This window comes from Somniosus microcephalus, chromosome 6 (genome assembly GCF_052327205.1).
Source record: "Somniosus microcephalus isolate GS21.2 chromosome 6, FLI_Smic_1.0, whole genome shotgun sequence".
Classification (NCBI taxonomy): domain Eukaryota; kingdom Metazoa; phylum Chordata; class Chondrichthyes; order Squaliformes; family Somniosidae; genus Somniosus; species Somniosus microcephalus.
In genome coordinates, this window is record NC_140992.1 from 96,655,469 (window position 1) to 96,677,467 (window position 21,999).

General features: G+C 44.7%; 1 protein-coding gene across 2 annotated transcripts; it reads left to right on the forward strand.

The window, feature by feature from the left end:
- The first annotated feature begins 216 nt into the window (after positions 1 to 216).
- LOC147115930 (adiponectin-like) lies at positions 217 to 21,780 on the forward strand. 2 transcript variants are annotated; one of them, XM_085990586.1, is made up of 3 exons: positions 217 to 330; positions 16,325 to 16,633; positions 20,999 to 21,780. In XM_085990586.1, the coding sequence occupies exons 2-3, from the start codon at positions 16,360 to 16,362 to the stop codon at positions 21,517 to 21,519; spliced, it is 795 nt and encodes a 264-aa protein (XP_085846712.1). In that variant the 5' UTR covers positions 217 to 330; positions 16,325 to 16,359; the 3' UTR covers positions 21,520 to 21,780. The 2 variants fall into 2 exon arrangements, with proteins under 2 accessions (XP_085846712.1, XP_085846711.1); XM_085990585.1 differs by lacking the exon at positions 217 to 330 and adding an exon at positions 2,849 to 2,936.
- The last annotated feature ends 219 nt before the right edge of the window (positions 21,781 to 21,999 follow it).

Here is a 21,999-nt window from a genome sequence, read left to right on the forward strand (position 1 = left end):
ATAGAAAACATCACTCTAATGGATCTCATTTTATCCTGTTTGCAAAATATTTTAAGCAGCGTTTTATAAGCATTGCAGATTTCCTATTTATTTGCTAGCTTTCTCGGGGCGAGGAAGTTGGACGTATTGGCATTTAACAGGCCCTTATGCCTATAAAAAAACACTGTGAATGATGATCAAAATATCAACTGTCAAATAAGATCTCGGATCAGAGTGACAGACAATTCCATGTGGAGCAGCAACAGGACAGACAGATCATGTGACAGCAGCCTTGGCTACTTTGCAGAGAGTCACCTCCTGGTAAAAGGGAAGGACAACGGGAACTAACGGGTAACATTCAGCTTTTTTTCTATTTTCAAATGTCTCTTTCATGGAGAAATATTTTGAGTTTCCATTTGAACAAATTGATTGCAGTGCTGTAATAATTTTTTGTTTATGATGGTCATAGAAATGATTATAATCTACTGCATTCAAAAATATATACTGTACAATGTTAGTTAACTTGCAGGTTTTTTTATACACTGTATTGGTTGAACTATTTGTAAAACAGTTGCAGAATATAGTTTTATAAATTTCAAACATACTAATTCTACGCTGCCAATTCGATGTTATTTTCCTCTGTTTCGGACCTTGTCAGATGATTACAGCAATGAAAAAAGTACAATTGGTAAAGTATAGCACTGTGCTGTAACTATTGAAGTCTTTGTAGATAGTCTACTACAGTGTTAACTTAGAGTAAATATAACATTAAAAACAGCTATGTTTGGGTTAATTGGAGGTAGGCATTGCTAATATATGAAGCGGACTAAAGCGTTCCACTTCAGTAACATTGCTCTATTATTAGCAAGGGTTAGATTACACAAAGAATGTAGATGTCTGCAAAATTTACTTGTGATAAGACTTGAGTGGTTTAATTGGTATCAAAACTGTAATGTGAAAATTAATAAGAAGTCTAGCGGTAGTTGTTTGCTAGATATGACCCATTCGCCAATGTCCTGCCTTCTTCCTGCGGACTAGGATTTTAACCTGCTCTTCTGAACAGGCGAGAAGGACACCCGCCAGAAACTAGTGGGATCCTTCTTTAAATATGCAGGTCGGGCTTAAATTAAATCAACGGAGCCCGGCTGCTAATCTAAACATGGGCCTGAGCGGGGAAGCGGTTGTGATTTTCCCACCAGGTCAACCTCGCGGGAAGTGAAGCCGAGGCCAGAAGAGGCCCAACAAAGTAAATGTTTATTTTTATGACTTTACTTATGGGGCCAGGAGGGCTCCTCCATGACTTACCTGAGCGCCAGGGATCATTCCTTTGCTCATGGGCCATGGTCTCTTGCCGCACAACATTGTGCTCGGCTGCTGTTCCCCACTACTTTTGACCGGGGTACTGACCAAGAGGATATAACATTAAGCTGAGGCCCTGTCTGTTCCAGTGATTCAGGTAGATGTTAAAAATCATTATACCATTCAAAAAAGAGCAGCAAGTTCACCTTGTGTCCTAAGCAACATTTCTACCCCAACTAATAACACCAAAAAACCACAATTAATTAGTTGTTCAATTTATTGTTGTTTGTGGGATCTTGCTGTGTGCAAAATGATTGCTCCATTTGCTTACATAATAACAATCATTGTAATTGAAAGCAAGTTATTGGCCCCGATATTCACTGGGGCGGGGTTTTGGAGCAGGAGCAGAGGTTATGGTCGGGAAACCCAGAAGGACAGGTTTCCCCGAATGCCATGGAGTTTTAACTCCACGACATACATATTTTTTAAACAGATTCCCCGCCTGGAAGGCAGCCTGATTGACAGCCCAAAAATTGGTTCAACAGCAAAACCTTCAGTAAGGAGATCAGGAAGGCTCTGCAAACCTGTTATTAAACAGAATTTGTAGTTCATTTAAAAGAAAAAAAGCCAGGAGTTTTTGTTATGTGGTACATGTAATGCTGGGAAAGGTGGGACCATAGTTTTGTTGTATTTGAGAGAGGAATATTGTTTTGGTTCCGAACTCAAAGATGATCCTGTTTCTATCTCAGATTTGTTTGAACCTGGTACTTCAGTTACTGAAGTCTGAACGGAGTCAAACTCATGTATGTGTTCATGATCAACTGGCTCAAGATCACTGTCCAGTCCAGGCCAGTAAACAAAGCTTCTTGCAATTGATTTCATACTGACGATCCCTGGTTGTTCAGTATGAAGTTCGGCCAGAATTCTATCTCTCAAAGAAGTAGGTACCACCACTTTGTTTCCCCATTTGAGACAACCTTGCTCACAAGACAATTCAGTACGATGGTTATGGAATAGTTTCAACTCTGTGTCCATACACTGATCAGTCCATCCATTCAAGGTGTTTTCATTCACTCTTTTCAGTACTGAGTCCTTTTGAGTCTCATCTGCATTCACAAGAAAGTCTTTGTCAACTGCACCTGGTGTGAAAATCGCACCTTCACTCCCAACACACAAGTTTTCATGTGGCAACCTGGACAAGGCATCTGCAATTGCGTTTTGCTTTGAAGTGTGATATTCAATCGGAGATGGCAGATTTGGGCCCCAATATTGCTAGGAACAGTTTGTGATTGGTTATCAGGGTAAACTTTCTGCTGATCAGTACTGTTGGAATTTCTTGATTCCAAACACTATGGCGAGTGCTTCCTTTTCAATTTGCGCGTAGTTTCTTTCACTCTTTGTGAGGGTTCACGATGTGAACGCGATTGGTTTCTCTTGGCCGTCATCCATTACGTGGCTTATGACAGCTCCCACACCATAGCTAGAAGCATCACATGCTAACTTATGCTCACGCTCTGTGTTGTAGTGCACAAGTAGAGCATCACTAGAGAGACTTCTCTTACAAGCGTCGTAAGCTTCCTGTTGCGCTTTCGTCCACTTCTACCGGACATCCTTCTTGAGGAGCTCGTGCAATGGAGCTAACATGGTCGCTAACTCAGGTACGAAATGTGCATAGTACTGGACCATTCCAAAGAAAGATCTTAACTTAGACACATTCTGTGGCTTTGGAGCATTGATGACAGCATCAACCTTTTCCTTCACTGGTTGCAAACCATTTGCATCAACTTTCAGACCAACATACACAACCTCGGGCTGCACAAAAGCACATTTGCTCCTTTTCAATTTGACATTGTGGGCATTCAACCTTTGAAGCACTAAATCTAACACTTCTATATTTTCTTCCTCGCTGCTTGTTCCGATCAGCACAACGTCTTGATTGTATAAGCAATTTGGAACTCCTTGCAAAGTCTTATCCATCGTAGCCTGGAAGATTTTGGGGGAGGACTTTACACCATACAGCAGCTTGGTGTATGAGTATAGTCCCTTGTGTGTGTTGATGGTGAGATACTGTTGACTCTTTTTGTCAACGTTCATGCTGAGTGTAAGCGCATGACAGGTCAAGCTTGGAGAAAACCTTTGACCCAGAGAGTGCTGCATACAAACCTTGCGATGTAGGTAATGGTTACTGCTCATCGTCAACTGCTTGGTTGATAGCAACTTTGTAGTCATCACACAAGCATACAGTTTTGTCTGCTTTGGGCACTACCACAATCAGGGTAGCCTATTCACTTTTGTCAGTTTTTACTAGCCATCCGTTCTCTCTGAGCTTCACTAGCTCTTCCTCCACCTGACCTTTCAACGCATAAGGGACCGGCCTTGCCTTACAATAGACAGGCTTCGTGTTGGACTTGATACGGATATGCGCGCCATACCCAGTGATGCCCTCATAACTGTCTGTGAATATGCTTTCATACTTGTTCAGTTTTGTGTCGAGTCACTTCTTTGAAGCATCTACACTGAAGATGTTTTTCCAGTCTAGTTTTAACTTTCTCAACCAGTCTTTGCCCATGAGGGTTAGCCTGTTGTTATAGCTCACTACAATAATAGGCAGCTTTACTGACTGGCCATTGTGTTGAACTGTACATTCCATTTGTCCATATGTCTCTAGGATTTCTCCAGAGTAAGTTTTTCACTCTACGGTACTCTTTGTAAGTGGTACTTGATCAAACTTACTCTCATATGTATCCTTACTCATGATAGAGCAGTCCGCCGCTGTGTCGATACACATATCGATATATTGCTCGTTGATCAAAAGTTTTGTACGGAAGTCTTTCTCACAACTGCTAGGCGTTGCCACTAGTGGCATAGATACTGTAGATGCCTAGTTCTTCAACATCAGATGTGTTCACTTCAATATTGTGAACTCCTCCCTTTTGTTGTCGCTGCTTTGCATTGCCACTAGAATGGTTCTTACTTCCTGCTTTCGATCTAGCTCTGCAAGCTGCTGAAATATGGCCTTGCTTCTGGCAGTGAAAACACTTCGCATTTCTGTATTGGCAGGACTGTGGTGAGTGATTTCCATTGCAGCGATAACAATTCACTGAACTGCTCTCACCGACATGCTTTTGACTTGGTCTCATAGCTTCAGGTTTAGCAGTGGCTTTGTGACTGTAGACCTCAGCTGCATTAGTCACTTGAGTTGAATGGAGCTCCCTTGCATTCTTAGACGCAATCTCCATCGATAGGGCAATTTTGCATGCTATGTAATTTGGACTGTGTGTGCTCATGCACCAGTCCACACACAAACTTATCTCGCAACGCACGATCCAGAAATGTGCCGAAGTTACAAAGCAAAGACAGGTTTTTAAGAGCTACAATGTACTCACTGATGGTTTCACTGTGTTGTTGGTTTCTGGTACCAAACTTGTAGCTCTCTGCTATTTCTAATGGCTTTGGGTCAAAATGGTCCTTGAGCTTCTCGACAATGTCTTCAAACGACACATCTTTCACTTTCCCTGGCATGAGTAGGTTTGGCAATCTTCCGTAGACATCTGGCCCAATCTCCGTTAGAAAAATTGCTTTCTTCCGTTCATGAATTACTTTATTTTGAGTTTGAACATTCTCATCTGCACCCTTGGTCTCAATACTGTTATTGGCCTTAAAAAACATCTCCATCCGCTCAATGTAAGAACTGAATGGTTCGCGAGCTTGGTCATACATGCCGAGGCTTCCGATGAATCCCATAGGTGCAGCCATGATTGTCCCGATCTCGTCGAATAGTAACTCAGCATGCTACCTGTGTACCTGTGAGAATCAACTCCGCTGTTGCTGTGTATACATAAACACGAAAGCGAGGCACAGATGATTCTGCACAAGCATTAACAGTAAAACATTGCAAAAATTCAGTTTAGGTGTCACAAATTCACCTTAAACTTGTCCACTCAAAGGTTGAAACCTGTGTCCTTCCATGATCCCTAAAACTGGCTTTGGGATCCCATCCTCGTCACCAAAATGTAATATATGTGGGTAGAACAAATGAAAGACAGAGACAGGATGAGTTGCTAATCCAGGTGCTTTCTTTATTAGGCCAGAGCGAACTGAGCATGCTCATACCAAACCATGTGATAATACATTACAAGGACCAATCAACAATGCTCAATGGCCCTGAATTTGCAGTCAGTGGCACAGCTAAGGAGTACACCACCAAAATCCAAACAATATCTGCACTTACCTCGTGCGAACCACCCTTCGTGAAGTTTCGTTCAGACGTTGCAGAGTTGTGCACAGCGTAGTGGCCCACCGATCCCAGGGGCCCACCGATCCCAGTGGCCCACCGATCCCAATGGCCCACCGATCCCAGTGGCCCACCGATCCCAGGGGCGCACCGATCCCAGTGGCCCACCAATCCTAGGGGCGCACCGTTGTGCGTATGCAAGCCTGGGATCATGTGGGGCTGTGCTCCTTTCACTTCCTGACTCTTAGCCAATCAGGAAACATAGAAATCTCCGATGGGACAGCATTAAGATTTGCAGAAAGTCCATCTAAGCAGCTGGCCTTGTTTTATTTTTACTGTTCACACTGCACTTTCCAACAGATTGCTGAAACATCGTTCTTTGATTTGCATTCACTTTGATAAACAATTTAATGTCAGGCTTCGGCTTTTAAATTGCTGGCTATTAAAAAAAACCAGCTCATTTAAAATAATTTAGCAGCCTGAAATACTATTTTATTAATAAATCATTGCAATAGTATAAGAACATAAGAACATAAGAATTAGGAGCAGGTGTAGGCAATACAGCCCTCGAGCCTGCTCCGCCATTCAATAAGATCATGGCTGATCTTCGACCTCAACTCCACTTTCCCCCCTGATCCCCATATCCCTTGATTCCAAAAATCTATCTATCTCAACCTTGAATATACTCAACAACTCAGCATTCATTGGGGTAGAGAATTCCAAAGATTCACAACCCTCTGAATGAAGAAATTCCTCCTCAACTCAGTCTTAAATGGCCGACCCCTTATCCTGAGACTATGCCCCCTAGTTCTAGACTCTCCAGCCAGGGGAAACAACCTCTCAGCATCTACCCTGTCAATCCCCCTCAGAATATTATATGTATCAATGAGATCACCTCTCATTCTTCTAAACTCCAGGGAGTATAGGCCCAATCTACTCAATCTTTCCTCATAGGACAACCCTCTCATCCCAGGAATCAATCTAGTGAACCTTCATTGCACCACCTCTAAGGCATGTATGTCCTTTCTCAGATAAGGAGACCAAAACTGTGTACAGTACTCCGGGTGTGGTCTCACCAAAGCCCTGTACAATTGTAGTAAGACTTCCTTACTCTTGTACTACAACCCCCTTGCAATAAAGGCCAACATGCCACTTGCCTTCCTAATTGCTTGCTGTACTTGTATGATAACTTTCTGTGTTTCCTGTATAAGGACACCTAAATCTCTCTGAACACCAACATATAATAGTGTCTCACCATTTAAAAAATATTCTGTTTTTCTATTCTTCCTACCAAAGTGAATAATCTCACATTTCCTCACATTATATTCCATCTGCCATCTTATTGCTGACTCACTTAACCTGTCTATATCCCTTTACACAAACCAAGGTTTCAACATTAATAGAATTCGATCAAACACTGAAAAGTCTTGAGATACTTGTGATGAAATATATGTCTTCATCAGCCCCTGTGTTTTACCTGCATTGTATTGTGTGTACCGCCCCCTTTTCCCCTATTGTGTGTATTGGCTCCGCCCCTGTCTTTTGTCATATAAAGGTCTCAAGAGCTGTATGAGTCATTCTGCCAGATGAATCCGATGTGGAATGACGTGCAATGTTCTTAGCGATTAAAAGCCTTCAGTTGAATCCTTTAACTTCTTGTCCTTGAGTTATTGATGGCACATCAATTTTAATCGCTAAAACACCAAGATGGATCGACTCCTGAAACCAGAGTGCTTGGATCTGGACCCCCATGCCACAGACGCAGCCATACAGTTCGGACACTGGTTCCAATGCTTCGAATTTTTCATCGAAACCTCAGCCACCGCCATAGCAGCCGCGACCGCCACCGGAGACGTGAAACTGGGAATCCTGCGAAACCGGGTGAGTCATCGGGTCTCCCCTCTCATCCGAGATGCCACCAGCTACGAGGATGCCTGCACCATTCTGAAGGCCCACTACGTGCGGCCAATAAACGAGGTGTACGCCAGGCATCTTCTGACTACTCGCACGCAGCGGCATGGTGAGTCACTAGAGGACTTCATGCTAAGCCTAAAAGTACTGGGCAGAGACTGTAACTGTAAGGCCGTGTCTGCCACCGTGTACACGGAGGAGCTGATCCGAGACTCCTTTATTGCGGGCCTCAGTTCAAATTACATTCGGCAGAAACTGTTTGAAAAGGAGGGACTGGACTTAAAACAGGCTATGGGCATAGCGCGATCGCTGGATATGGCCCAGAGGAACTCTGAATCCTGTTCCTCAGGCCACGCAGCCCACTCCGCCTCGTGCGCGCCGTGGGGGCTGCCATCTTGGAAGCCATCTTCACCTCCCAGGTCTCAGGCACCGTCCCAGGCACCGTCGGAGCCCCAGCCTCCACCCAGGAGCCCCACTACTGCCGCGATGCATCGGGGCCCAAAATGCTACTTCTGCGGCCAGGACAAACACTCCAGGCATTTGTGCCCAGCGAAGGGCACCACCTGTTTTAAATGCGGGAAGAAAGGACATTTCAGTAAAGTCTGCAGAGGGAACCCCGCCTCCAACTCCGCCACCGCCGCGTGCGCGCCGTGGGGGCGGCCATCTTGTACGCCATCTTGTCCACCCTCATGGAGTCCACCATCTTGTCCCGACTACACGGACCCCCAGGACCCACTGGTGGCCTCAATCACAGTGGATCAATCCAGGCCGCATCCGTTGTCTAGATCGATGATGGACATAGAGGTAAACGGGAACAAGGTTAAATGCTTGATTGACTGTGGGAGCACCGAAAGCTTTATTCATCCTAGCCTGGTAAAACGACTTTCACTAACGATAGTCCCTACACAGGGCAAAATCGCCATGGCTGATAAGACTCATACCTCAAAAATTACAGGTTTCTGCGCGGTTATGTTGTCGGTAAAAGGTACTGATTACAGAGATTTTAAACTATTGATAATGCCAGATCTCTGTGTGAGCGTGATCTTGGGTCTGGACTTCCAGTGCCACCACCAAAGTATCACGCTTACCTACGGTGGGTCCCAGCCGCCCCTCACAGTGTGCGGTCTGGCTACCCTGAAGGTCAAGCCGCCCTCTCTGTTCGCCAACCTCGCACCCAACTGTCGACCCATAGCGACCAAGAGCAGGCGGTACAGCTGGGAGGACAGACGGTTCATTGCGTCTGAAGTAGAAAGACTCAAGCGGGAGGGTATCATCGAATGCAGTACCAGCCCGTGGCGCGCCCAGGTAGTAGTAGTTAAGGGTAGCGAAAAGAAGCAGATGGTGATAGATTATAGCCAGACGGTTAATCTATACACCCAACTAGACGCCTACCCTCTGCCCCGCATAGCGGATACGGTTAACCAAATTGCGCAATACTGGGTGTTTTCCACCATCGACCTAAAATCGGCATACCACCAGCTCCCCATTAGGCCGGAGGACCGTCCATACACCGCCTTCGAGGCGAACGGACGCCTCTACCACTTCCTCAGAGTCCCCTTTGGGGTAACGAATGGGGTCTCGGTCTTCCAGCGGGAGATGGACCGCATGGTCGATGAGAACCAGTTAACAGCCACCTACCCATACCTAGACAACGTCACCATCTGCGGCCACGACCAGCAAGACCACGACTCGAACCTCGCGAGATTTCTGAAAACCGCCCTCAGACTCAATCTCACCTACAACGAGGATAAGTGTGTCTTTAGCACCACGCGCCTCTGTATCCTGGGCTGCGTGGTGGAAAACGGGGAAATCGGTCCGGACCCCGACCGATTGCGCCCCCTACGGGAGCTACCCCTACCAAACACTCCCAAGGCCCTGAAAAGGTGCCTGGGGTTTTTCTCCTATTACGCCCAATGGGTCCCCAATTATTCCGACAAGGCCCGTCCCCTCCTGAAATCAACGTCCTTCCCGCTCACGACCAAGGCCCACACCACCTTCAACAGCATTAAACACGACATTGAGAAGGCCGCGCTGCGGGCAGTGGACGAAAACATCCCTTTCCAGGTCGAAAGCGATGCGTCCGACTTCGCTTTAGCAGCCACCCTCAACCAGGATGGGCGGCCCGTAGCCTTTTTCTCAAGAACCCTCCAAGGGCCCGAGATCAGGCACTCCTCGGTAGAGAAGGAGGCCCAGGCCATAGTGGAGGCAGTGCGGCACTGGAGGCACTACCTAGCCAGCAAACGCTTCACCCTGCTTACCGACCAGCGGTCGGTAGCCTTCATGTTTAACAACAAACAGAGGGGGAAGATCAAGAACGACAAAATTCTCAGGTGGCGGATCGAACTCTCCACGTTTGAGTACGACATAATATATAGGCCGGGGGCCCTCAACGAATCCCCCGACGCCCTATCACGAGGGATGTGTGCCAGCATACAGGGGGACAGGCTACAGGGCCTCCACAATGGCCTCTGCCACCCGGGGGTCACCCGGCTATTTCACTTTATAAAATCCCGTAACCTGCCCTATTCCATCGAGGAGGTCCGGTCTATGACCAGGGACTGCCGCACCTGTGCGGAATGCAAGCCCCGTTTTTACAGGCCCGACTGAGCCCACCTGATCAAAGCTACACGGCCATTCGAGCGCCTGAGCTTAGATTTCAAGGGACCACTCCCCTCCACCGACCGCAATGTGTACTTTCTCAACATTGTGGACGAGTACTCCCGCTTCCCATTCGCCTACCCCTGCCCAGACATGACCAGTGCCACAGTCATCAAGTGCCTCGGCAGCCTGTTTTGCACGTTCGGCATGCCGAACTACATCCACATTGACAGGGGGGCGTCGTTCATGAGCGACGAACTGCGCCAATACCTGCTGTCGAAGGGGATAGCCACGAGTCGGACCACTAGTTATAACCCCCGGGGTAATGGGCAAGTGGAGAGGGAGAACGCGACGGTGTGGAAGGCGGTCACCTTAGCACTAAGGTCTAAAGGCCTCCCTACCTCCCGCTGGCAAGAGGTCCTCCCAGACGTACTCCACTCGATAAGGTCGCTACTGTGTACTGCTACTAACGCCACTCCTCACGAGAAGATGTTTGTTTTTACCCGCAAATCAACCTCGGGAGTGTCCCTACCTTCGTGGCTCTCCACCCCAGGGACAGTCCTATTACGGAAGCATGTGAGGGGCCACAAAATGGGTCCCCTCGTGGAGGCAGTACACCTACTCCACGCAAACCCACAGTACGCGTACGTCAAGCACGCCGACGGGCGTGAGGACACCGTGTCCATAAAGGACCTCGCCTCAGCAGGAAGCGACGACGACCCATCCTCACCACCCCCAGAAGAACCTCCACCATCCCCAGAGGTATCCTCACCACCCCCAGAAGTACCTGCAACACCCCCAGCACATGGGTATGCCCAGGAGGGCACCACGGACTCCCGGTCAGAACCCGAGGTACTGTTGCGACGTTCAGGAAGGACTATCACACCCCCGGACAGACTAAATCTGTAGAAGGGGTGAATGTGATGAAATATATGTCTTCATCAGCCCCTGTGTTTTACCTGCATTGTATTGTGTGTACCGCCCCCTTTTCCCCTATTGTGTGTATTGGCTCCGCCCCTGTCTTTTGTCATATAAAGGTCTCAAGAGTTGTATGAGTCATTCTGCCAGACGAATCCAATGTGGAATGACGTGCAATGTTCTTAGCGATTAAAAGCCTTCAGTTGAATCCTTTAACTTCTTGTCTTTGAGTTATTGATGGCACATCAATACTTTTTACTGAAAGTTTCGTTAAAACCATAAACCTCGATTAGGATGCTTTTTATGGGCTGTAGCATAAACCTAGCTCAACATTATACAATTTTCTCATCACCTCTCCCCTTACACTGTGCAACAGGCTCCTACGCCTGTTTGCACCAGCTGTAAAAATTTTCAGGGTAATTAATGCGCAGTAGGTGGGCAATTAGCCCAACTTTTCAGCAGCACATTGGTTTCAATGGGTAGGTGAAATGTGCAGCGAAGCCGATGCAGAGTCGGAACTTGACAGATCATAAGTTCAGGATTTAACGCCTGCACAAGTGCATGCAGAAATCCCAAACATGCGGTCAATTTCAAAGGCGGTATGAGGGCGTACTCTGCGAGTACACTGTCATACCGACCACGAATTCAGGGCCATTGTAATTTGAGTTCCTGAATGAACAAGGGAGTAATTTTAGTGACAGTTGACATGTATGAAAGAATGGACAGCTGAAGCTATTTAAATCTCTGAACATTAACCTTTGCAATTAGATTTCCACCTTCTTCATGAAAAGTAAGATTCATCTACATTTTTCAGGATAAATGTAAAAATCCAAAGTTAACATTTTAATATTTCCATTCTTCCACTCTCATTCACATCAACAACTCTACATGCTTCCAATCTCCACCTGCTAGGAAGTTTTCACTGACATAACAGGGATACATCTAGTTCAGGTACACGTTACATTGAGCTGAAAACACAAAACACAAGCAAAAAGACATAGAAACATCGGAGCAGGAGTAGGCCATTCGGCCCCTTGAGCCTGCTCCGCCATTCAATGCAATCATGGCTGATCATCCAAATTCAGTACCCGGTCTCTGCTTTCTCCCCATACCCCTTGATCCCTTTAGCCTTAAGAAATATATCCAACTCCTTCTTGAATATATTTAATGTATTGGCCTCTACTGCCTTCTGTGGTAGGGAATTCCACAGGTTCACCACTCTCTGGGTGAAGAAATTCCTCCTCATTTCTGTCCTAAATGGCCTACCCCTTATCCTTAGACTGTGACCCCTGGTTCTGGACTCCCTGACCATCGGGAACATCCTTCCTGCATCTAGTCTGTCCAGTCCTGTGCATCTAGTCTGTCCAGTCCTGTCAGAATTTTATAAGTTTCAATGAGATCCCCTCTCATTCTTCTAAACTCCAGCGAGTACAAGCCCAATCGACCCAATCTCTCCTCATTCGTCATTCCTGCCATCCCAGGTATCAGCCTGGTGAATCTTCGCTAAACTCCTTCCATGGCAAGAACATCCTTCCTCAGATAAGGTGACCAAAACTGCACACAATACTCAAGATGTGGTCTCACCAAGGCCCTGTACAACTGCAGCAAGACATTCTTGTTCCTGTACTCAAACCCTCTCGCTACGAAGGCCAACATACCATTTGCCTTCTTAACCGCCTGCTGCACCTGCATGCTTACCTTCAGCGACTGGTGCACAAGGACACCCAACTCTCGTTGCACTTCCCCTTCTCCCAATCTATTGCCATTCAGATAATAATCTGCCTTCCTGTTTTTGTCACCAAAGTGGATAACCACACATTTATCCACGTTATATTGCATCTGCCATGCTTCTGCCCAATCACCCAACCTGTCCAAATCATCCTGTAGTTTCTCGGCATCCTCCTCACAGCACACATGCCCACCCAGCTTTGTGTCGTCTGCAAATTTGGAGATATTACATCTAGTTCCCTTGTCTAGATCATTAACATATATTGTGAATAGCTGGGGTCCAAGGACCGATCCCTGTGGTACCCCACTAGTCACTGCCTGCCACTCGGAAAAAGAGCCGTTTATTCCAACTCTTTGCTTTTTGTCTACCAACCAGTTCTCTATCCAAGTCAATACCTTGCCCCCAATCCCATGTGCCTTAACTTTACACGCTAATCTCTTATGCGGGACCTTATCGAAAGCCTTCTGAAAGTCCAAATACACCACATCCACTGGTTCTCCCTTATCTATTTTACTGGTTACATCCTCAAAAAATTCCAGTACATTAGTCAAGCACAATTTAACTTTTGTAAATCCATGTTGACTTTGTCCGATCCTGTCACTGTTTTCCAAGTGCTCTGCTATTACATCTTTTATACAGGAAACTTTCTGGTATCCGGCACGGACAGGACCGACGTGGTGCCGGTTCATCAACAATTCCGGATAACCGAACGCTATAGTAAAGGATACGGAGCTCAGAGCTCCATATAAAGCAACAAACCCTGTTGTTAGCAACAGCTTCAAAACAATCGGCACAAGTTGCAAGCATCTCTGTAGCTTAGCAACAGCTTCAGCTACACCCTTGCACAGCAACAAATGGAATAAAAAAAGTAATAAAAGTAAAAAAAGTTACCTGAACTGACTCCTGAATTTTGCCGGTGGATAGAGCGTTCCGGTTATTTAGGGGCCGGTTAATCAAAAGTTTCCTGTAATGGTCTCTAGCATTTTCCCCACTACCGATGTCAGGCTTACCGGTTTGTAATTCCCCATTTTATCTCTACCACCTTTTTTGAATAGTGGGGTAACATTAGCTACCCTCCAATCCATGGGTACTGTTCCAGATTCCATCGAATGTTGGAAGATGATCAGCAATGCATCTACTATTTCTAGGGCCACTTCCTTAAGTACCCTAGGATGTAGATTATCAGGCCCTGGGGATTTATCAGCCTTGAATCCCATCAATTTCCCTAACACCATTTCCCTACAAATACTGATTTCTTTCAAGACAATCTGTACCAGAGTACAATTAGCCTTGCATTGATCCCAGTTCACTTAAAATCTATCTTATATTGATGCCTTCTTGTTCTGGACTCACCCACAAGTGGAAACAGTTTCTCCACATCCGTCCTATCGAATTATTTCAACATTTTAAAGACTCTATCAGGTCTCCTCTTAGCCTTTTTGTTTCCAGAGAAAAGAGCCCCAGCCTGCTCAGTCTTTCCTGACAGTTGTATCCTCTCAATTCTGGAATCCATTACCACTGCTGCAGACATCTCAACAACAACAGCTTGCATTTACATAGAATTACATAGAATATATAGCATAGAAACAGGCCATTCAATGCAACCAGTCCATGCTGCCGTTTATGCTCCTCTCGAGCCTCTTTCTATCCTTCCTCATCTAACTCTATCAGCATAACCCTCAATTCCTTCTCCCTCATATGCTTATCTAGCTACCCCTTAAATGTATCAATATTATTCACCCTAACTACTCCCTGTGGTAGCAGGTCCACATTCTCATCACTCTCTGGGTAAAGAAGTTGCTTCTGAATTCTCTAATTGATTTCTTGGTGACTATCTTATATTGATGACCTCTAGTTTTGCTCTTCCGCACAGTGGAAACACTCTACTCTATCAAAACCTTTCAGAATTTTAAATACTTCTTTTAGGTCACATTTCAAGAGAAAAGAGACCCAGTCTGTTCAACCTTTCCTGATAGGTATAACCTCACAGTTCTGGTATCATCCTTGTAAATCTTTCTGCACCCTCTCCAGTGCCTCTATATCCTTTTTATAATATGGTGACCAGAACTGTACACAGTACTCCAAGTGTGGTCTAACCAAGGTTTGATACAATTTTAGCATAACTTCACTACTTTTCAATTCTTTCCCTCTAGAAATAAACCCTAGTTCTTGGTTTACTTTTGTTATAGTCTTATTGACCTGTGTCGTTACTTTTGGTGATTTGTGTATTTGTACTCCGAGATCTCTTTGCTCTTCTAGCCCATTTAGGTTCTTATTTTCCAAGTAATACGTGCCCACCTTATTTTTCTTACCAAAATGTAATACCTCACACTTATCTATGTTGAAATTCATTTGCCAATTATATGGCCATTCTTCAAGTTTAATTAATGCCTTCTTGTAATTTGATGCAGTCTTCTTCAGTGTTGACTATCCCTCCTAATTTGCTGTCATTCTCAAATTTAGAAATTGTGTTTTGGATTCCAAAGTCTAAATCATTAATATAAATTGTGAACAACAGTGGTCCCAGCACTGATCCTTGTGGGACCCCACTTCCCCTCTTCTGCCACTCTGAATAGTTACCCTTTACCCCTACTCCCTGCTTTCTGTCTTTCAGCCAGCTAGCTATCCATTCTGCTAATTGTCCCCTAGCTCCGCAAGCTCTGACCTTATTCATTAGTCTATTATGTGGCACCTTATCAAAGGCCCTTTGGAAATCTAAATATATTACATCTACTACATTACCCTTGTTTACTCTCTCTGTTACCTCTTCAAAGAATTCAATGAGGTTGGTCATGCAAAACTTTCCCTTTTCAAATCCATGTTGACTATTCCTTATTGTATTTTTGATTTCTAGATGTTTTTCTATTTTCTCCTTTAGTAGGGATTCCATTTATATAGTGCCTTTAACATAGTAAAAATGTCCCAAGGTGCTTCACAGAAGCGTTATCAGACAAAATTTGACACCGAGCCACATGAGATATGTGGAAAGTGACCAAAATCTTTGTCAAAGAGGTAAGTTTAAACGTCAACTCAAATTTCTCTCCACGGATGTTGCCTGACCTGCTGAGTTTTTCTAGCATTTTCTGTTGTTATTTAAGTTTTTAAGGAGTGACTTAAAGGAGGAGAGGTAGAGAGACTGAGAAGTCTAGGGAGGGAATTCCAGAGCATAGGGCCTAGGCAACTCAGGCTGGATTTGCACCCCCAAGGGGCAGGGCTGTGCCCGGGGAGTATCAACGTACAGTCACGACCTGAACTCAAAATTACAGGTGAATCCAGGTTATGTCAGGCCCAACGTACTTCAGGCACGATCTGCTTGACTTCTGCCTAGCCAGCAGCAGGAAAATCAGTCCCATTGAGTTTTGATATATTAGTTGTGCCCAGTTTAGTCAGCACTAGTCCAATGAGCTTTTCCACATTGACGTCCATCTTCTGTTAAGGTTCCTGACCTTGAGCTTGTACCCCGTTTCTGAGTTTTCCTCTGCAATTTGGCATCACATCATGTGATGATAGAAGAGGTTTTTTAGAACCACTGTGATGAAAATGTTCTTTGTAAATCAGAATTGATTGTCTTGAAGGAAGGTTTACAAGAAAGTAGAATGTGTTCTATTACTGAGAATTTCAATATCTTGCATTCTGTGTTTATATATATCTTATAGGTCACCTGAACCAGAGTTTGGTTATCACAGTGAAGATGATATTTAAACAACTCATCTGGTTGGTGGTTTTGGTTGGGCTGAGCTATTCTGATGAATCAACTGTTGAACCAGATGACACTGAATCTGAACCCACCGATGACGTCAGTCCACCTGAAGCCCCAGCAACCCCTCCCCAAGAATCCCCCAAAGTTATTGTAGGTTGCCAGAACTGGATGGCAGGAATACCTGGCAGTCCCGGCCATAATGGCATCCCTGGCAAAACCGGCAGAGATGGTCGTGATGGTGCAAAAGGAGAAAATGGAGAAACAGGTAATGGGCGTTGCTTCAAAATGAATATTAAGGACTTGTGTGCAGAAATTATTTGAAGAAACTGGCAAATTATTTTTCTCTGTTTCCAATTTTGCATTTGGATTTTTTGCATGTGCTTTTTAGCACTATTTAATCATTAAATCTATATATTTTGCCCCTTGAATTAATTGCATTGAGATTGTGGTTGGAGCTTTCCATTTCTGCACTCGTCAGCCTGCAATCTTCCACCCATTCACTTTAATGGACAGGAAGTCACAGCTTTTCTGTCTTCATTTCCTTATTTTCCTTTTCAACTCATTTTTCATTTGGGTGACTTACTTCTATACCGTTTTCTTCCATTGAAAACAATGGGAGTAGACCTATATATATATGATGAATGTTTTGCTCGCTAGGACTAGATGTATTTTCCTATTATCTGTTTTTGAATGGGAGCTCTAGCCTGGATTTGTTACATTAACTTTTTCAGGTAGAATTTTACTGTGCCTGGACAACATGGCATAAGGATTTTATATCTGAAGTGTCTGTAAACAGTATGATGCATTTTAGATGTGTTCTGTGTACAGTGTTTGTGCAGTTGTGAATGGACTCCTTTCAACAGCCAACTCCATGCAACTTAAAACAGACTCACATCCCTTTCCTTCATGGTTATTGCACCATCTAATGTAGCACTGAACTATGTTGATCAAGAAGGTGCAGGTTTAGTTCCTTCAGTGTCCATGCTGGGTTCAATGGGGCAGCAGTAGAGATGCCACACTTGGCCTCAATAGCCTAGAGTTGGGAAAATACTCCATTCCAGGATTAGCCCTCCTGATTGCTGTCTAGTGGCACCTGCTAGAAAGTGCACGTATGTGAGCATTGAATTAGCACAGGATTGGGCTTGGCCTCCATGCCCCTCATAATTGAAGAGTCTGTCAACACTCACTGGGGTAAACTTTCATCTTCATCGCACCAATGACAATCTGGCAGAGTGGATCACCTACCCATTATGGAACACATCAATTATCATTCCAATTTCATTGAAATCAATACAGGAAACTTTCGATTAACCGGCCCCTAAATAACCAGAAATGTCGGTTAACCGGCAAAATTCAGGAGTCGGTTTCAGCTAACTTTTATAACTTTTATTGCTTGCACAGCAACAAATTGAGGATGGCAAGGGTTTGGCTGCAGCTGTTGCTAAGCTACAGAGACGCTTGCAACTTGTGGACGTTGTTCTGAAGCTGTTGCTAAGCAACAGGGCTTGTTGCTTCATACGGAGCTCTAAGGTCCGTATCTTTCACTATAGCGTTCGGTTATCCGGAATTGTTGCTGAACCGGCACCACATCGGTCCCGTCTGTGCCGGATACCAGAAAGTTTCCTGTAGAATGAAAATCGGGTGGGTTCTATAATGGGCAGGGTGATCTGCTCTGCCAGATTACTGCCCACGTAGTAAAGACAAAAATGTACCCCAACTGTCTCTGCTCACACACTTGGGTGAGGAACTAAAGGGCGGCTGGCAACAATGGAACCATATCCTGGTACTGCCTTCAGGTAGAGGAGATAAAATAGAGCCACATAAACACTTTTAAGTTCACAGTGAAAACACATCACCTTTAAAGTTAAGGTTGATGAAGTATTAATTAAGGAGTCAATTACTGCTGTAAGGAGGGATGATATATTAACAGGTTCCTCTAATGAGGCCATATGGGTTGAACTTAAAAACAAAAAGGGGGCAAGCACTTTGCTGGGAGTGTACTATAGGCCCCCAAACAGTCAGGGGGAGATAGAGGAACAGATATGTAAGCAAATCTCAGAGAAGTGTGCAAATAATAGGGTAATAATAGTGGGGGATTTCAACTTCCCCAATATTAACTGGGATAGTCAGAGTGTGAAAGGCTTAGAGGGTGCAGAATTCTTAAAGTGCATCCAGGAGAGCTTTTTGAGCCAGCATGTAGAAAGTCCTACAAGAGAGGGGGCAGTACTGGACCTAATTCTAGGGAATGTGGCCAGGCAAGTGGTAGAAGTGTTAGTAGGTGAGCGCTTTGGTGACAGTGACCATAATTCGGTGAGATTTAAGGTAGTCATGGAAAAGGACAAGGATGGGCCGGAAATAAAGGTTCTAAATTGGGGGAAGGTCAATTTTAATATGATAAGGCAGGATGTGGCCAATATGGACTGGGATCAGCTACTTGAAGGAAAATCCACATCGGAGCAATGGGAGTCTTTCAGAAAGGAAATTGAGAGAGTACAATGGCAACATGTTCCTGTAAAGGTCAAGGGGGGGACCAACAAGCCCAGGGAACCTTGGATGTCAAGGGATATACGAGAATGGATTAGGAAAAAAAGGGGGGCTTTTGGCAGATACAAAGGACTAAAGATAGAGGAAGCCCTAGCAGAGTATAAAAAGTGCAGGGGGATACTTAAAAAAGAAATTAGGAGAGCAAGGAGGGGCCATGAAATAACAGTGGTGAGCAAAATAAAGGAAAATCCTAAGGTGTTTTATAAGTATATTAAGGGCAAGAGGATAACTAGGGAAAGAGTAGGGCCCATTAGGGACCAAAGTGGCAAGCTGTGTGTAGAGCCAGAAGATGTAGGTGGGGTTTTAAATGAATTTTTTGCATCTGTGTTATGGAGAAGGACGATGTGGACATAGAAATCGGGCAGGGGGACTGTGATATACTTGAACATATTAGCATCGAGAGGGAGGAGGTACTAGCGGTTTTAGCAGGCTTAAAAGTGGATAAATCCCCAGGCCCAGACGAGATGTATCCCAGGCTGCTATGTGAGGCAAAGGAGGAGATTGCAGGGGCTCTGACACAAATTTTCAGAACCTCTCTGGCCACAGGGGATGTGCCAGAGGACTGGAGAACAGCTAACGTAGTACCATTATTCAAGAAGGGTAGTCGGGATAAACCAGGGAATTACAGGCCAGTGAGCCTAACATCAGTGGTAGGGAAATTATTGGAAAAAATTCTGAGGGACAGAATTAGTCTCCACTTGGAGAGGCAAGGATTAATTAGGGATAGCCAGCATGGCTTTGTCAAGGGACGATCATGTCTGACCAATTTGATTGAATTTTTCAAGGGGGTGACTAGGTGTGTGGATGAGGGTAGTGCAGTGGATGTGGTTTACATGGATTTCAGTAAGGCTTTTGATAAAGTCCTGCACAGGAGACTGGTCAGGAAGGTAAGAGCCCATGGGATCCAGGGTGCCTTAGCACATTGGATCCAAGACTGGCTTAGTGGCAGAAGGCAGAGGGTGATGGTCGAAGGTTGTTTTTGTGACTGGAAGCCTGTGTCCAGTGGGGTACCGCAGGGATCGGTGCTGGGTCCCTTGCTGTTTGTGGTCTACATTAATGATTTGGATGTGAATGTAGAAGGTATGATCAGTAAGTTCGCAGATGACACGAAAATTGGTGGGGTGGTAAATAGCAAGGAGGGAAGCCTCAGGCTACAGGACAATATAGATGGGTTGGTCAGATGGGCGGGACAGTGGCAAATGGAATTTAACCTTGAAAAGTGTGAGGTGATGCATTTTGCAGGGACTAACAAGGCAAGGGAATACACAAAGAATGGTAAGACCCTAGGAAAGACAGAGGATCAGAGGGACCTTCGTGTGCATGTACATAGATCCCTGAAGGCAGCAGAACAGGTGGATAAGGTGGTTAAAAAGGCATATGGGATACTTGCCTTCATTAGCCGAGGCATAGAATATAAGAGCAGGGAGGTTATGATGGAGCTGTACAAAACGCTGGTAAGGCCACAGCTGGAGTACTGTGTGCAGTTCTGGTCGCCACACTATAGGAATGATGTGATTGCTTTGGAGAGGGTGCAGAGGAGATTTACCAGGATGTTACCTGGACTGGAGCGCTTCAGCTATGAAGAAAGACTGGACAGGCTGGGGTTGTTTTCCTTGGAGCAGAGAAGGCTGAGGGGGGACCTGATTGAGGTGTACAAAATTATGAGGGGCATAAATAGGGTAGATAGAAAGGAACTTTTCCCCTTAGTAGAGGGGTCAATAACAAGGGGGCATAGATTCAAGGTAAGGGGCAGGAGGTTTAGAGGGGATATGAGGAAAAACTTTTTCACCCAGAGGGTGGTTGGAATCTGGAACTCACTGCCTGAAAGGGTGGTAGAGGCAGGAACCCTCACAACATTCAAGAAGCATTTGGATGAGCACTTGAAATGCCACAGCATACAAGGCTACGGACCAAGTGCTGGAAAATGGGATTAGATTAGACAGGGCTTAATGGCCGGCGCGGACGCGATGGGCCGAAGGGCCACTTTCTGTGCTGTGTAACTCTATGACTCTATGACTCTAATATTACATAAGTGCAAAAATTGTGGAGCTTAATATACACCATATTGCTTTTCCTTTTTTTTTAGGAATACCAGGACCAAAGGGCGATGAAGGAGAACCTGGAAAACCAGGTATGGATGGAAATGAAGGGCTTGCTGGATTTCCAGGAAACAAAGGAGAAAAGGGAGACAGTGGCTATTATTACCACTCAGCATTCAGTGTGGGACTGACCACAAGAAATCCTGTCCCAAACATCCCCATCAAATTCTCCAAAATCTTCTACAATGATCAAAAACACTACAATGAAGAGACTGGCAAATTCAGCTGTCCGTATGCAGGGGTGTACTTCTTTTCATATCATATTACTGTTTATACTAAGGATGTCAAAGTCGGCCTGTATAAAAACAACAAGGTTATCATTTTTACTTATGATCAGTTTCAGAGTAATGATGTAGACCAAGCTGGAGGTTCTGTTGCAATTCATTTGGATGAAGGGGATGAAGTGTGGTTACAAGTTTATGGAGACAATACATTTAATGGGATTTATGCTGACAATAATAATGATTCCATGTTCACAGGATTCCTTCTCTACCCAGATTTGCATTAAACAAGTTTTATTACTACACTCCTAATACCATTATGGAACTTCTATTTACATTACTTTAAGTTTGTCACTACTGATGCTTTATTTCCAATTATGAGCTGAGAACACTAACTAAGTAGCAAATAATAGTTCAAGAATTTGCTTGTTTGATATGGATCAACAATCTCCAAAATTATGTTTATACACAGTTTTCATATAATCTCTCTATAAGGCTGTCAACAAATAACTGAATAAATCAGATACTTATCTAAGAATGCTCATCAATATTGACTTTTTAATCATTCATGTATGCACATGATGATATTATAACCTGAAATTCCTAGCTGTGTACCATAAGCACAGTGAAAGCCGCAACATGAACTGTAAGTAAGTCAGACACACACAGTAAAGACAGAATCAGCAGCTGTATTTCACCCACTAATAGACATGGTTGTAATGTTACTAACTATGGCTGCAAGAGAGACTACATATTCATGACAGTCC